Source organism: Lissotriton helveticus, chromosome 6, assembly GCF_964261635.1.
Source record: "Lissotriton helveticus chromosome 6, aLisHel1.1, whole genome shotgun sequence".
Taxonomy (NCBI): Eukaryota; Metazoa; Chordata; class Amphibia; order Caudata; family Salamandridae; genus Lissotriton; species Lissotriton helveticus.
The window spans coordinates 602,742,559-602,759,042 of record NC_136067.1 but is presented as its reverse complement, the minus strand read 5'-3'; the positions used below and the strand labels follow the sequence as shown (position 1 = coordinate 602,759,042).

Genomic DNA, 16,484 nt, shown 5'->3' with positions numbered 1-16,484 from the left:
GTGTGCTCAATACAACAAGGAAGGGAGGTTCCAGCACGGTATTCGAACTATGGGGTCCTGAATGGTGTTTTTATTCTGTCCACCATTTTATTTATATGACACTAGGTCAGCACTCTAGTCTAGGCTCAACATGCCTCCTAGCCGAATGCCAGCTTATTTAAGGGACACAATTGTATGTCCGTGCAGCAGATACACTAAAGGTGCACCTAAGAAAGCCATCTATGCCCATCCGTACCCAGAGCCCGAAATCCTACTCCTTGACCCCTGCACTCTCCAGGAGCTACCACCCATTCCCTAGATATTCTAACCTCTTTACTCTCCTCCTTTGACAGCATGGTTTATGCTGATGATACACAAATCATCCTTAACTTCTCAGCTGAATTTCTTTCAGTTCAAGAGACTTTTCAAACTTGTATGTCAGCTATAGCAGAGCGGATGACCTTCAACTATTTGAGGGTGAACAACAATAAGACTGAGACAACCCCTTAGAGGCACATATCATTGAATCACAAATAGGGAAGAAAAGAATCTCCTCTGTATCACCCTGGTAAATATTACCCCTGACCCCATGGTGCGTGCAACAGCGGCAATGACGGTAAGGCGATGTCTGACCTCTTAGAAGAGGAAGACTGGGTAGAGGCCAAAATGGCACCTAGGACGCTTGTAATATGTATGAGACTGCGCAAATTCAACTTAAATACCTACACAGAATATACTACAGCCCCACATGGCTAAATAATATAAAGAGAGGTCTAGACCCACGGTGCATAAGATGTCAACATCACCAAGGCACCTTTTTTCATATGATATAGGAATACCCTGCAATACGATACTGGAAAAAACGTGCCACACACTGATGCAGGTTATGGGTAGATCAGTGGAGTATGAACTAAAATGGATTTTTCTAGGGCTGATGGATGAGTGAGGTGGGAGTCCATATACAAGAATTCTTGTAGCTTTGGTGTGTATCACCAAAAGGGACATAGCACGTCATTGGAGATCTAAGCAAGTACTTCTGATAGCTGAAAGGGGCGTGTGGATGTTCCTCTGCAGAAAAATGTGTATACAAATTCCACAGCTGCCCAGAAAAACACCATAAAGTTTGGTTAAGATGTCTCATGTGATTGCATGTAATGAGAACTTGCTGAAGTGGGTATAGTCAAGTACTGTGCAGCTTAATTTTTCTGTGTATACCGATGTTGTTGTACAAGTATTAAACCCTATAAAAAGAGTTATAAAAAAATAAGACTGCGATCATTACCTTTAAAAAACAATCCTCTCCTTGGTCTCCGGGTTGGTGGCCTGGTGAAGTAGGTGCATGCCCCCTAACCCTGACACCAGATGATATGACTGTTGAGATATCTTATTTGATTGTATTGACAAGCGAAAGAGGGGGAACAATCAGGTTAACGGAAACTGCTTCTCATTAATCAGGATGCTAAATAAAACCTCTTTGCATGCTTTCTCCTTGAAGTTTGTCGTACCATAGTCCAAACCCTGATTACATACAGACCCAATTATTTTCTTAATTTGGATAGTCAGCCTACCTATTCCACAGGTTGCAAATTATTCAAATTGTCGCAACCGATCTCACTTTGACACGTCCTCCTCACCCTTCTGGTTCTCTGCAAGGACCTGCTTTCCTTCAGCTTCTCTGTGTACTTCATCTAGACATCTGGTCACCCATATTTTCAGTGTTGTTGGTTCTCTTTCCTAGCTACCAAACTGTGGTGCTCACTTAAGGGCATCAAAACTCCCCCAGAATATCAGATAGTTCACAAACTTTTAGTCCTCATGCCTTTACTCCACAGACTTTACTCTTTGTCTTTACTCCGCAGTTTCATTTAAAATATTGATGACTGTCTTTAGAACGCAAGTCTTTACTCCTTACGTATATTTTTTACAATATATACCACTAGGTAGCTATAGTTAGGTTGACTTTTCCATAGAAAGATCGTTTTTTGGTTTGCTAATAACTTTGGACCTATTTGATGAATCTTAACAAAACTTTTCCCAAATAAACCTTATTAACCTCCACTCCTTCTTGGAAAGGTTCGGGGTGATATGTCAAGCAGGGGCTGAGAAAGAAAGGGGTTCCCAAAACATCAAATCAACATGCATTTTCCATAGACTTCTTTAGACAAGGCTATAGCAAAAACTGCTGAATGGAATGAATCAAATTCTGCAGGAAGCCAGATCTAGGTCCATCCGTAGAATGTGCTTTTTGTTATTTACTGTAAATCTATTCAGTTTTGAGATATTAAGGGTAAAAAAAAATACTTATTTGGATGTTTGGGATCGAGAAAATGTCACAGCCTCTCATGGTAGTGCCAATTTAAAAATGGAGCATTCCGATTGGCCCAGCGAGCTTTATTTCCCTTGGGCCATCTCACTCCCATAGGTGTCAGACTCCTGTGAGAGTGAGTGATCTGATTGGCTGTCAGAAAACATTAGGAAAATGTTGTTGTCAGCCAAATTAGGACCCTGCCACTTAGCCCTCTGTCCTGAAGTTGTAAAAAATAAAGATATATGGGGGCAGGGAAGGGATTCCCTGAACCCCTAGGCCCCATGGGGAAAACCCAGAGGGACCCTGACTGAAACCAAAAAAAAAGAAAAAGGAAGGGCAAAAGATTCTGCAATCCTACAAGACTATTGTGGCATTGGAAAGATAAAATAGTGGCCGGGCCGTGTTTAAATACTTTAGGCGTTGATAAGCCTACCTCGGAGCTGATTTCATATAGGGGAGGGGGGCATAACCGATGTCCCCTCCGTGTTTCCAGGGGCTCCATGGAGCCCACCCCTGGGTCCAACATTAATTTGTATGGGGAGGGGGCCAAGTGGCTCCCCTCCCCATTCCTCAAGATGCACCGGGGAGCCTACCCCGAGTGCAGAATAGTCTTTGAATGAGTAGGGGGGCCACACAGCCCCCTTCCATGTGCATCGAGAGGCCCCGGGGAGCCCACCCCTGGGGCTGATTCCTTTAAGCGAGGGAGACCTGCGCTTCCTCTCACTTGGCAATAGCATTTTGAAATCTGCCACCATTCGGGAGCAAACACCAAGTCCGCTCCCAGAGGGCGGAAGCTTAAAAAATGCTCCCACCTGCTGGGAGCAGACTTTGGAGTTGTTTCCCTGGGAAACAGATCTAATTTTTGCTCCAGTCTGCAGGAAGCATCACTTGGAGCTGCTCCCTGCGGCTAAAGCAATGCCAGCTTCTGCTGGATGTGGGAGCCAGCTTGGTCCACGGGCTCCCCCTGTGTACCCCACTGACAGAGTGCCCACATTGGTTGAGCTAGGCCCCGGGGATGAGGTCCACTAGGCAGAAATCGACCTGGGACGGAGGGCCATGTGCCCCCCACCCCCCTCTAGAAGCTGCTGGGCTTTGGGGGATGAGGTCAGTTGAACCGATATCAGTCATGGGAGAGGAGCCACGTAAAAATGCTGCCCGGACCCGGGGAATGGGGTACCTGGGGCTCCCAGTCCTCCTCAAAGTACTGCCGGGCCCCAAGAGATTACTTCCCCAGGCCTAAATCAGCCTGGCAAGGGCCGCTGCAGGCCTCCCATCCCCTGATAATTGATTGGGCCCAGGGGATGGGGTCCCTCTGTCTGAAATTGGCTTGGGGAACGGGGCCACATGCCCCCCTCCACAAACACTAATCTATACGAAAAGGTGATGGATGTCATGCATGAATGGATCTCAGCCACTGGTAGTTACTCGGGTGCATCCCAATCCATTGTTATTTTGCACACAATGTCCCATCATTTGTCCCAGCTGTATGCAAATCAGTCTTCCCCGTCCTCCATCAGAACAGTAAGCGTGAACTACCAAGCCAGGTCCTCCCTGAACTAAAACACCAGTATGCAGCCCAAGTACATAGCAGGGGCTGAGATTAATTCATGCATTCCATCCATTACTTTATTGTGTACTTTGTGTCACAGGGCAGATTGGAGTGGTGTGAGGTAGATCAAGATAGATTGGGGTGGAATGTAATGGAGTGGAGTGGGTTACATTAGGGTAGGGTAGAGTAGAGTAGAGTGGAGTGGGGGAGAATAGGGTATATTAGATTGGAGTAGATTGGAATGGAGTAGAGTGGGTACTTTCAGATAGATTGGCGTGGAAAAGGGTGGAATGGGGTAGATTGGGGTGGATTGGAGTGAGTGGAGTGGGCTAAATATGGGTGAGTTGCATGCAGTTGGGTAGATTGGTGGGGATGAGGTATACTTGAGTAGAATGGAGTGAATGTAGTGGGGCTGAGTGCGGTAGATTGATATGGAGTGGGAAAGATTTGACTGGAGGGGGGTAGATTGGAGTGATTGGGGTGTACTGGGTAGATTGGATTGGGGTAGATTAAAGTGGAGTGGGGTAGATTAGAGTGGGGTTGCTTGGAATGGAGTGGGGTAGATTGCAGTGGAGAATGAGTAGTGAAATAGACTGCAGTGGAGTGGGGTAGATTGGAGTGGAATGGTTTGATTGGGGTAGACGGGTGGATTGGGGTAGCTTGGGTTAGATTGAGTAGATTGGTGTGGAGGGGGGTAGATTGGTGTGGAGTGGGGTAGATTTGAGTGGCATGGGGTAGATTGGGATAAAGTGTAGTGTGGTGGATTGGAGTGGAGTGCGGAGGGGTAGATTGGAGATTGGAGTGGAGTGAGGTAGATTGGAGTGGGTAGATGAGTGGAGTGGGGCAGATTGGTTTAGAGTGGAGTTGTGTAGATTGGGTGAAGTGGAGTGGGATAGATCATGGTAGATTGGTTGTGGGTTGGAGTGGTTTGAGTTAGATGGAGTATATTGGGGTGAAGTGGGATAGATTCAAGTGGTGAGGTGTAGAGTGGAGTTTGGTACATTGGATAAGATAGTAGTGGGGAGAGTGGAGGGGGGTCGATTGTAGTGGAGTAGATTTGGGTGAAGTGGTCTAGATTGGAACTTAGTGAGGTAGATTGGAGTGGAATAGAATGAAGCGGGGTATATTGGATTGGATTGGAGTTAGGTCGATTAAAGTGGGGTAAATAGTGGAGTGGGGCAGATTTGGATATATTGGAGTGGTATGAGGTAGATTGGAGTTGAGTGGAGTAGAATGGAGTGGGGTAGATTGGGGTATATTGAAGGGAGTAGGGTAGATTGAGGCGGAGTGGAGCAGATTTGGTTAGATTGGAGTCAGTGGAGTGTGGTCGAGTGGGGTATTTTGGAGTGGAGTGGGATAGATTGGGATAGATTAGAGTGGGGCGGAGTGGGGTAGAGTAGAGTGGAGTGTAGTAGATTGGGGAATTTTCGAGTGGAGTGGGGAAGAGTGGGATAGATTGGGGTAGATTAAAGTGGGGCAGAGTGGAGTGGGGTAGATTTGAGTAGAGTGGGGTAGACTGGAGTGTAGTGAGGTAGAGTGGGGTAGAGTGGAGTAGAATGGAGTGGGTATATTGGAGTGGAGTAGGGTAGATTGGAGTGGATTGGGGTATATTGGGGTAGATTGGAGGGAGTGGGTAAAGTTAATTGGGGTGGAGTGCGGTGGGGTAGATTGGGATGGGGTGACGTCGATTGGGGTAGACTGGTGTCAGTGTTGTGGGCTAGATTCGGGTGGAGTAGGGTACAGGGGAATGGGGTAGATTTTAGTGGTGTGAGGTAGATTGAAGTAGATAGGAATGAGTGGAGAGGTGTAGATTGGAGTGGGGTAGATGGGGTGGAATGGAGATTGTCGTGAGTGGATTGGGTTAGATTGTAGTGGGGTGGATTGGAGTGGGGTACATTGGAGTGGAGTTGGGTAGATTGGGGTAGATTAGAGTAAAGTTGGACAGACTGGAATGTTGTAGATTGGGTAGATTGGGGTGGAGTGGGGTAGATTGGGGTGGAGTGGCGTGGTATAGATTGGAGTGGGATAGATTGGGGTAGAAAGGATTGGAGTGGATTGGGGTACCTCTGGGCAGTTTGACTTAGATTGGAATGGAGTGGGATGGAATGGAGTGGGGTAGATTGTAGTGGAGTGGTATAGATGGGTATAGTGTAGTTTGGTGGATTGGAGAGGAGAGGGGTGGGTAGATTGTAGATTGGAATGGGGTAGATTGGAGTGGGATCTGGTACACTGGAGTAGGGTAGATTGGAGTGGGGCAGATTGGGGTAGAGAGGAGTTGAATGGGATAGATTGTTTGAAGTGGAGTGGGATAGTTTGGGGTAGATTGGGATGGACTGGATTGGAGTGGAGTGAAGTAGATTGGCCTAGATTGGAGTGGAGTAGAGTAGATTGAAGTGATGTGGATTGAACTGGGGGTAGAGCGGAGTGGTGTAGATTGGAGTGAGGTCACATAAATTGGGGTGCAGTGGAGTGGGAAAGATTGGATGGGAGTGGAGAGGGGTACATTAAGGTACAGTAGAGTTGGGGAGATTTGAGTGGAGTGGGGTAGATTGCAGTGGAGTAGGTAAGATTTTGGTGGAGAGTGCAGTGGGTAGATTACAGTGCAGTGGGTAGATTACAGTGCAGTGGGATAGATTACAGTGAAGTGGGATAGATTGAAGTGGAGTGGGATAGATTGAAGTGGAGTGGGATAGATTGAAGTGGAGTGGGATAGATTGAAGTGGAGTGGGATAGATTGAAGTGGAGTGGGATAGATTGAAGTGGAGTGGGATAGATTGAAGTGGAGTGGGATAGATTGAAGTGGGATCGATTGAAGTGGGGTCGATTGAAGTGGGGTCGATTGAAGTGAGGTCGATTGAAGTGAGGTCGATTGAAGTGGGGTCGATTGAAGTGAGGTCGATTGAAGTGAGGTCGATTGAAGTGAGGTCGATTGAAGTGAGGTCGATTGAAGTGAGGTCGATTGAAGTGAGGTCGATTGAAGTGAGGTCGATTGAAGTGAGGTCGATTGAAGTGAGGTCGATTGAAGTGAGGTCGATTGAAGTGAGGTCGATTGGAGTGGATTGGATTGGATTGGAGTGGGGTGGATTGGATTGGATTGGATTGGATTGGAGTGGGGTGGATTGGATTGGATTGGAGTGGGGTGGATTGGATTGGATTGGAGTGGGGTGGATTGGATTGGATTGGAGTGGGGTGGATTGGATTGGATTGGAGTGGGGTGGATTGGATAGGGGTGGATTGGATTGGAGTGGGGTGGGGTGGATTGGATTGGGGTGGATTGGATTGGAGTGGGGTGGATTGGATTGGAGTGGGGTGGATTGGATTGGAGTGGGGTGGATTGGATAGGAGTGGGGTGGATTGGATAGGAGTGGGGTGGATTGGATTGGAGTGGGGTGGATTGGATAGGAGTGGGGTGGATTGGATAGGAGTGGGGGTGGATTGGATAGGAGTGGGGGTGGATTGGATAGGAGTGGGGTGGATTGGATTGGGGTGGATTGGATTGGGGTGGATTGGATAGGAGTGGGGGTGGATTGGATAGGAGTGGGGTGGATTGGATTGGGGTGGATTGGATTGGATTGGGGTGGATTGGATAGGAGTGGGGTGGATTGGATAGGAGTGGGGTGGATTGGATTGGATAGGAGTGGGGTGGATTGGATTGGAGTGGGGTGGGGTGGGGTGGATTGGAGTGGAGTGGGGTGGGGTGGGGTGGATTGGATTGGAGTGGATTGGATTGGATAGGAGTGGGGTGGATTGGATTGGAGTGGGGTGGATTGGAGTAGATATGAGTGGCATGGGGTAGATTTTAGTGAGGTTGATTGAAGTGGATTGGAGTGGGGTAGATATGAGTGGCGTGGGGTAGATTTTAGTGAGGTTGATTGAAGTGGATTGGAGTGGGGTAGATATGAGTGGCGTGGGGTAGATTTTAGTGAGGTTGATTGAAGTGGATTGGAGTGGGGTAGATATGAGTGGCGTGGGGTAGATTTTAGTGAGGTTGATTGAAGTGGATTGGAGTGGGGTAGATTGGAGTGGGGTAAATTGGGGTGGATTGGAGAGGAGTGGGGAAGACTGGGGTGGAGTAGTGTGGAGTGGGGTAAATTTGGGTAGAGCGGAGTGGCTTGGGGTATAATGAGGTGGAGTGGGGTACATTGTTTTCGAGTGGGATAGATTGGAGTGGAGAGTAGCTGTGGCTGTTAGGCTACATCTCTTGCACTTAAGTCCATATAAATAAAGGACGCCTCAAAGCGCTTTCGATGGAATACATATCAGAATATAGATTTAGACACAGGCTCTAAGGAGAAATAGGAGTATTTGCTGTGTTGCACAAAACTGGAGCACTTTAAACTGACATACTTTGCATGCACAGAGAAGAGTAGGGAAACAATTGAAGACTGAGGACATAGGTTTTAAGGATAAATGGATTAACTGTGGCTCTGCCAAGAAGTGAGGCACTTTAGAAAGTCACTATTCAGTACCATGTGTTTGGTGCTATACAAGGAAGTGCTGAAGTGCAAAACTAAGGCAACAGCAAACAAAGCTTTAGGGCGGAAGTTAAAGGCAAGCCAAAAGAGTAGCATAATAATGGAAATGATGGACCGAAAAAATTAAAAAACACCCTGAATTACACAGCGAGCAGTGGAAGGACACTAATCAAATCAAACCAATTAGTGCTTGGTCCATGAGGCATATGGTGGCCCATTACGAGGCAACAAAAACAAATGCCAATCAAGCCAGCAAATGGTAAGTAATGGGCAGGTTCCTAGCCCTTTACCGTATACCATATCCCTCAAAGCAACAGTGCATGTACGCTGTTCAGCAAGACCTACAAAGTAGCTCCATGTTGTTATCCAGGGAAGGATGCAAGCCATCCTTCAAGAGGTGATGATAAAGAGGTGACAATAAAGAAGACATCCAATGTTAAGCAATGAGTGGGCTCTAAGACCACTGTAAGATTTTGGTAAGATCACAATAGGTATTTTTCAACCAGACAGCTTGCGCTGTCTGATAGGCTCAACCTAAAAATGTCACCACTGCCATTTCTAAAACTCGCGACGTGTTGATTTATGTTGTATGTCTGTCATGAACATGTTTTGGCCCCCATTGGTTTTTGCAGAAACAGGAGGCCCCGGATTACTCTCAAGACATTTGGACATGATATATTAAGCACCCATCCTCAAAACAATAATATTGCATGCTTACTTTAAATATTGAATGTAATACTTTGTTGAGGTGTCGAACTGCATTTTAATTCCATTGTCATTACATTTCAGGCCAGTTTTCTGGGCACTGTTCAACATCTACATATCGAGCATGTATTTTCCTCCCCTAGTATGGCTTATATTCAGATTGCAAAGCAAGCACAGGAACTTAAGGTAATGATTTCCTATATTCTATTTACCAGTATTGTATTTAAATGAGTAATTTTTTCATGATCTGCAATGTGCCTAGGAAACGTTATTTATAAAAAAAAGTCCCATTGCTCCACCCCCTTCAACTGTGGGCTAAGCCCTTTTTATTTTTTATTTTTATATAACACAATATGTGAAAAATGAGAATTCCAGGCTAAACTTAAGAAAGCTTCAGCACATCTAAAACCTTAACACTGTTGTGAATAGTAGCCTATATCTAGTTTAAGCATTCCATTAACATGTGACCATGTTGGTGACCGATAGAGAGCCAGTCACAAAACCTTCAGCTACCGGAATATAAATAAATCAAACTCTTGCATGCCAGTGTATGCATGTGAAAGTCACCTATCACACATGATAGCTGAACTAACTATAACGGGGGTATTTCAATGGTTTTGTACGAGTGAAATGTCCAGCTAACTATAATGCCTCTGAAACCTATGTTTTTTTAGTGAATATATATATTCGTGATCAAGGGCATAACTTGCCAGAAACGCGTAGCTGCTCTGTGCATCTAATAAAATACTGCTGATGCTGAAATACTGTGGTCCGTCTCCCTTTGTTTGCTGGCGTTTGTGCGAGGCCGTGCTGGGTCTGAGACGCCGAGAGATTCGAAGAGGAGTCACGTGGTATATATATATATATATATATATATATATATATATATATATATATATATATATATATATATATATATATATATATATATATATATATATATATTCGCCGCCAACGTAATCCTGTTACCGAGGGCACACTTCTCGCAGCCGGTGCGAGTCTCAGGGACGGGCGTTCCCTGTAATTAATTTGCCACCAACTGAAATTATACTCGCACTCCACCAGGATTTCTTTCTACAGCAGGTTTATTGGTTAGCAATAAACCTGCTGTAGAAAGACATCCTGGTGGAGTGCGAGTATAATTTCAGTTGGTGGCAAAAAAAAAAAAGAATATATATATATATCACAAGAAATCTTCAGACCTCCACTTGCGCGGCGAAAGAAGAGGCGGACCCCACGATATCCAGGCAAGTTAATTTTATTCACAAGCCTTCAAAATGCAACGTTTCGAGTACTGACGCACTCTTGTTCACACCTATATATATATATGTGTGTGTGTGTGTGTGTATACATGCATACATACATGCATACATAATACCCACTGGCGTTCACCAGTAGATAGTTATAGTTAGGACCTAGTTTCCATAGGAAAACTGTTTTTTGACTTGCTTATAACTTTGGCGCCGTTTGATGGATCTTCACGAAATTTAACAAAAAATGTGCCCCACTTTGTCTAGTGCATGGAAAGTTTCTGGTTGATCCGTCAAAGCAGTGGCCAAGAAAAGGGGGGTCAAAAAGAGTGTGTTTCCAATGTTAATTCCCATGGAGATTTTAGACACAAAACTGCACCCTGAACAGAATTACACCAAATTTGGCAGAAAGCTAGATCTTGGTCCAGAAAGAGACCTTTTTCTGATTTGGTGTTAATCCGTTCAGTACTTTTTGAGATAATAATGGAAAAAGAATTATAGATATCTAGAGGCGTAAATCCATTGTGAGGATTCACAAATTCACGCACCAACAGCAATGCCATGATTGGCCTATCACAACCTGAGTGGAAAGTTGTTGCCACCATTTTAGAGATTGGGGAACTGTCCCAGGTTACAAAAATATAGATGTAATGTAGTAGAAGGGGTCAGGGTAGAGGCACCCATATCCCATGGCTGCAATGTAGGGGTCTCTAAGGGACCCCTGATAGATTAGAAAATACTCCAAATTTTTTTTTTCAGGTGCAATGTTTAGCAAACCTGCTGTGATGCTCAGTGGGGCCACATGTACCATCATAGCAGATTCTGTGAATTATGTTGAAAAATACACACTCTCATATACCTACTCACAAACCCACTCAGACACTCTTAAACCCTCTCACTGACCCATTCAGACACTCACACACCCGGTCATAGACCCACTTAGACACTATCATAGCCACTTATAGACCCACACAGACAGTCATACCCACTCACACACCTACTCAGACACTTATACACCCACTCACACACCCACTCTGACAATCTGTCAACCACTCACAGACCCACTCAGACACTCACATACCCATAGGTAGACTCCCTAGACACCTACTCACAGACCTACTGAGAAACTCTTACACCCACTCACAGACCCACTCAGACAGTCTCACATCCGCTCACTGACCCACACACACTCACACACCCACTCACTCACATACACACACTCAGACACTATCACACCCACTCACAGACCCACTAAGACACTCACTCTGAGACATTTATGCATCCACTCACAGACCCACTCATGCACCCATTTACACTCACTCAGACAATTGTACACCTATAACTTCCCTTAAACCAGTGTTTTCTTTAATGAATTTTTGCAAACACTTAAACACCTGTGTTTCAAACAGCATACTCTGTAAATTTGTATAAAAAAGGTGTATGCATTTCTTTGTTATGTTATGTTATGTTATATGGGATTTGTATAGCGCTCAGCTACTCCGACAGAGTGTCCCGGCGCTGGCAGACCCATATAGCACAAAAGGAAGACACAGATGAAATTACTGGCTGATAAGCCATGTCTTGAGCTCTTTTCTGAAAGATAATAGATTGTCGTTTCTCCTTAAAGCCACTGGCAAGTCGTTCCAGGCATTGGGCGCCAGATATTTAAACTAGCGACCGCCGGTATGGGCTCTTTTAATGGCCGGTGTTCTGGCCAAGGCCAGTGAAGCTGAGCGAAGAGCTCTGGCTGGATGGTGAAAGCCAATCCTGTTCCTCAGGTATCGCGCACCCTTGCCATGCAGAGCCTTGAATGCAATTGTGAGGGTCTTAAAAACAATACGCTGTTGAATGGGCAGCCAGTGGAGCGATTGCAGGATCCCAGACGTGTGGGATCTACGACCAAGACCAAACATTGCCCTCGCCGCAGAGTTCTGCACCATCTGCAGACGGGACAAAAGATAGTCAGGGAGGCCGAGATGGAGCACATTTGCGTAATCCAGTCTGGATCCTATCAGCGCCTGGACAATTGTCCTTCTATGAGAAATAGATAAGAGTGGAAGGAATTTCTTCAGCATCTTTAGCAAGCCAAAGCACTGTCCAACCAAGCTCATGATCTGAGGTTTGAAAGAGAGACCATTATCCATTTTCATTCCGAGATTTTTCGCCACCGAAGTGTCTGTGGCTGGAAGAAACATGTCGGCCGGCCACCACGATTTCCAGCCAGGGACAGGGGAACAACCAAAGAAAAGAACCTCTGATTTATCGGAGTTACACTTCAACTGATTACGCTGGAACCAGGCAAAGACGGTGTTCAGGCAAATCCTGATCCGCTCCCCATCAAAATCGATGTTCTTCTCGCAGGTGAAGAGGAGCTGAGTGTCGTCAGCGTAGGAGATAATCTGGGCACCACACGACTCAGCCAGCACCGCCAGAGGGGCCATATAGATATTAAAGCGAGTGGGGCTCAGAATGGATCCCTGAGGATAACCCACCTCCAAAGGCGGCACCACGGCTGAGTACGGGGGCCCAGACCGTCTGTTGGCGGTCCGAAAGAAAGGACTTGAACCAGCTGAACACCGTCCCCTCAACCCCGATCTTCGAGAGTCTAGCCAGGAGATGGCTGTGGGGGGACGGTGTCAAACGCCGCCGACAAGTCCAACATCACCAGCAGCGCTTTCCCTCCCCTGTCAAGAACCTCTTTAATGGCCTCTGAAACCTCCAACAGAGCAGTTTCAGTGCTCAATTTGGCCCTGAAACCTGACTGCGTCTGATGAAGGACATCATGCGCTTCAACAAAGTCCGAAAGGACTGTCTGAACGTGTTTTTCCATTACCTTTGCCAAGACCGGAAGCAGGGAAATGGGCCGGTAGTTAGAATGGCTCTTAGGGTCGAGAGTCGTTTTTTTCAGAAGGGGTAGCACCTGAGCCTATTTCCATGCCTGCGGCCCTACCCCTGATTCAAGAGAGCGCTTTAAAATGGGGTTCACGATGTGGTTAATGGCCGTAACAATTTTAGCTAAAAACTTGGCAAGGCAGGGGTTCATCGGGGAACCTGATTTCATTTTAGAAAGCAGATCCAACGAAGTCAGGTGGCTGATAAGCGGAAATTCGGACAGCGTAGATCTATTCAGTTCCGTCCGCAGATGGAGAGGTGCAGCATTATCAGTCACCTCTGCCACGGCCGGCCCGAACGTGGCCTGAATGCTACCGATTTTGTTAGCAAAAAAACCTGCTAGATCCACGACCCATGAAAGCGCTCTTAGTAGTCGCTGAAGTAGGGGATGTGAATTCCTTCACAATCGTGAAGATTTCTTTACTCATATTAGATGCCTCCTCCTAGCATAGTAAGCCTTCTTTTCTGCATAGATGTCTTTGTGATAAGCCTTAACACACTCCTTATAGGCCACTTTAAGCGCCTCTTCGTAATTCGATCTCCATACTCTTTCTGCCTTCTTGCAATGTCTCCGGCTGGTGTTAAGTGCCGGCGTAAACCAAGGGGCCGAGGCCCGCGCCGAGTTCTTATGCGCCGGTAGAATGGGTGTGAGTACATCAAGGCAGCGCGCCAACCATGAGCGGAACCTCTCTAAGTCGTCCTCCAGGCTACCCATGAGCTCGCAAGGATAAGACATTAGGTACTGCGTCACCATATCCACCGAAATACGGCCCAAAGCCCGCTGTGGCTGATAGTTGCGGCCAGGACCCCTATTAAGGGGCCTGGACTTACCCAGGATGTCAAAACTTACCAGCATGTGGTCAGACCATAGCACTGGTTCAGGTACAGCTGCTAGAATAGGGACCGTAGAGAATATTTGATCAAGAATGTGACCCTTATTATGGGTAGGGGACACCAAATAGGGTAGTAGGCCCAATGATCCAGTAGTATCAAATAATTTCATGGTGTCTGTCGCACCAGACTCATCCATGTGGATATTAAAATCGCCCAGCAATAGGCAGTGTTTAACCTTCACACTGAAGGCAGATACCGCCGTATATAGCTCCTCGTGAAAAGCCCCAATAGGATCCGGGGGTCTATAGACTAACAGTCCTGCGCAGGATTGGTAGAGCGAAAGAGTCAGACAGAAGCCAAGGGCCTCTGCTCCATCAATGCCCTCCGTCGGGACCACGGAGCAGCTATAACGCCTATCGATCACTAAAGCCACCCCCGCCTCTACCAGCTACTCGATCTTTCCGAATCACAAAATAATTCTGGGGTAGGGCAGCAGCAATGCCAGGACCTGAAAGCTCGCCTAAACAGGTTTCTGTCAGGAAAAGACAAGCGGGCCTGCGTTCTAGCAAAAGGGTAAAAAGATCCAGAGCATGTTTGCTCACCGATCGGGTGTTCAGCAGCGCACATGGGAAGTTACTGTCCGGCATTCCCTTGCCATTCTTAGTAGCACCCTGAACATCCTGCACCTCAGCGACTTCATGAGCTAAGGCCTTTTTTGAAGTCCACCCACATTTGGGGCAGTGAAAATTACTCCCTGAACAGTTGTATCCCCCTGAAAACCCACTGATAAGGTTTCCTCTTATACTTAGCAGGGATGCTGTGGAGTACCTAAGTAAAAGCCCCAGAGAGTACGCCTGGGAATCCCCTACCCGTCTGCCTCCGGGACGCTGACGGGCGCAGACGGGCTTTCCTTTGGCGCTCCTTCGGCGCGCTTGATGCGCGCCCACTGCTGCTCGCGTCTGCTGCGCGGAGGCGACCCCAGCTAGCTTTATAGTGCCCGCCCTCTAGAAGCAACACGCCTAGTCTTTCTGCTCCCCATACAGGGCACATGGTTATTCAATGATATATTTGAGAGGCTCTATAACACAGATATACATAAGACATGTCTGCCTGTGCAACCGGATGGCAGAGCAGAACTGAGAAGATTTAATCACCTTTAGGGGAAGTTACCCACTTTTTAAGCTACCATCTTCAGATGCATAACACATGTAAGAATACATATACAAGTAGACATATACCTCAGTCACGAGAGCAAGCAGACCTTTAAACTTGACAGCTTGCACTTCCCATTTGAGTTCAGAGAGAGGCGAGCGAAGTTCAGAAAGAAGCAAGAGAGGTGCAGAAGGAGGGAACGGGGTGCAGACAGAGGCAAAAGAGGTGCAGAAAGAGGGAAGAAGGGTACAGAAAGAGGCAAGAGGGATGCAAAAATCTGGAGCAGAGGTGCAGAAAGAAGCAAGAACAGTGCTGAAAGAGCCAACAGAGGTACAGAAAGAGGCAAGAGGGGTACAGAAGGAGGCAAGTGATGTACAGAACGAAGCAAAGGAGGTGCAGAAAGAGGCAAGTGAACTGCAGAACAAGGCAAGAGAGGTGCAAAATGAGGCAGGAGAGGTACACAAATAGACAGGAGGGGTACAGAAAGAGGCAAGCGAGATGCAGAAAGAAGCAAAAGAAGTGTAAAAAGAAGCAACAGAGGTACTGAAAGAGGCAAGAGGGGTGCAGAAAGAGGCAAGAGAAGTGCAGAAAGAAGCAACAGAGGTGCAGAAAGAGGCCAGAGGGGTGCAGAAGCAGGCAAGAGAGGTGCAGAAAGAGGGAACAGGGTGCAGAAAGTGGCAAGAAGGATGCAGAGATTTACAAAAGCGGTGCAGAAAGAACCAAAAGCAGTGCAGAAAGAACCAACAGAGGTGAAAGAAGAGGCAAGAGGAATGCAGAAAGGGGTAGGAGAGGTGCATAAAGAGGCAATAGGGGGACAGAAAGAGGCAGAAGGGAAACTGAAAGAAGAAAGAAGTGTAGAAAGAAGCAACAGAGGTGCTGGAAGAGACCCGAAGGGTGCAGAAAGAGGCAGTAGAAGTGCAGAAAGAAGCAACAGAACAACAGAAAGAGGCAATAGTTTTGCAGAAATAGGGACGAATGATGCAGAAAGAAGCCAGAGGGGTGTACAAAGAGGGAAGAGGGGTGTACAAAGAGGAAAGAGGAGTCCCGAAAGAAGCACGTGAGGCACAAAAAGAGGCAAGAGAGATACAGAAAGAGGTAAAAGAGGTATAGAAACAGAGAAGTGCAGAAAGAGGCAAGAGAAGAGATGAAAGAAGCAACAAATGTGTGGAAAGAAGCAAGAGAAGTGCAGAAAGAGTCAAGTGAGGTGCAGAAAGTGGCAAGAGAAGTGCAGAAAGAAGGAAGACGAGTGCAGAAAGACAGCAGGGGTGCAGAAAGAAGCAGGAAAGGTACAGAAGAAGCATGAGAAGTGCAATTTGAAATAACGGGTGCAGAAAGAGGCA

The 16,484-nt window shown here is 46.6% G+C and overlaps 1 protein-coding gene across 1 annotated transcript in view; it reads left to right on the top strand.

Annotated features, from left to right (window-relative positions):
• Positions 1-16,484, top strand: part of LOC144762794 (CD109 antigen-like) — a 771,981-nt gene that overhangs the window by 242,618 nt on the left and 512,879 nt on the right. Inside the window, exon 12 of the mRNA XM_078648064.1 lies at positions 9,101-9,202. Within this exon, the coding sequence (XP_078504190.1) occupies positions 9,101-9,202 (102 nt within the window). The remainder of the gene's footprint in view (positions 1-9,100; positions 9,203-16,484) is intronic.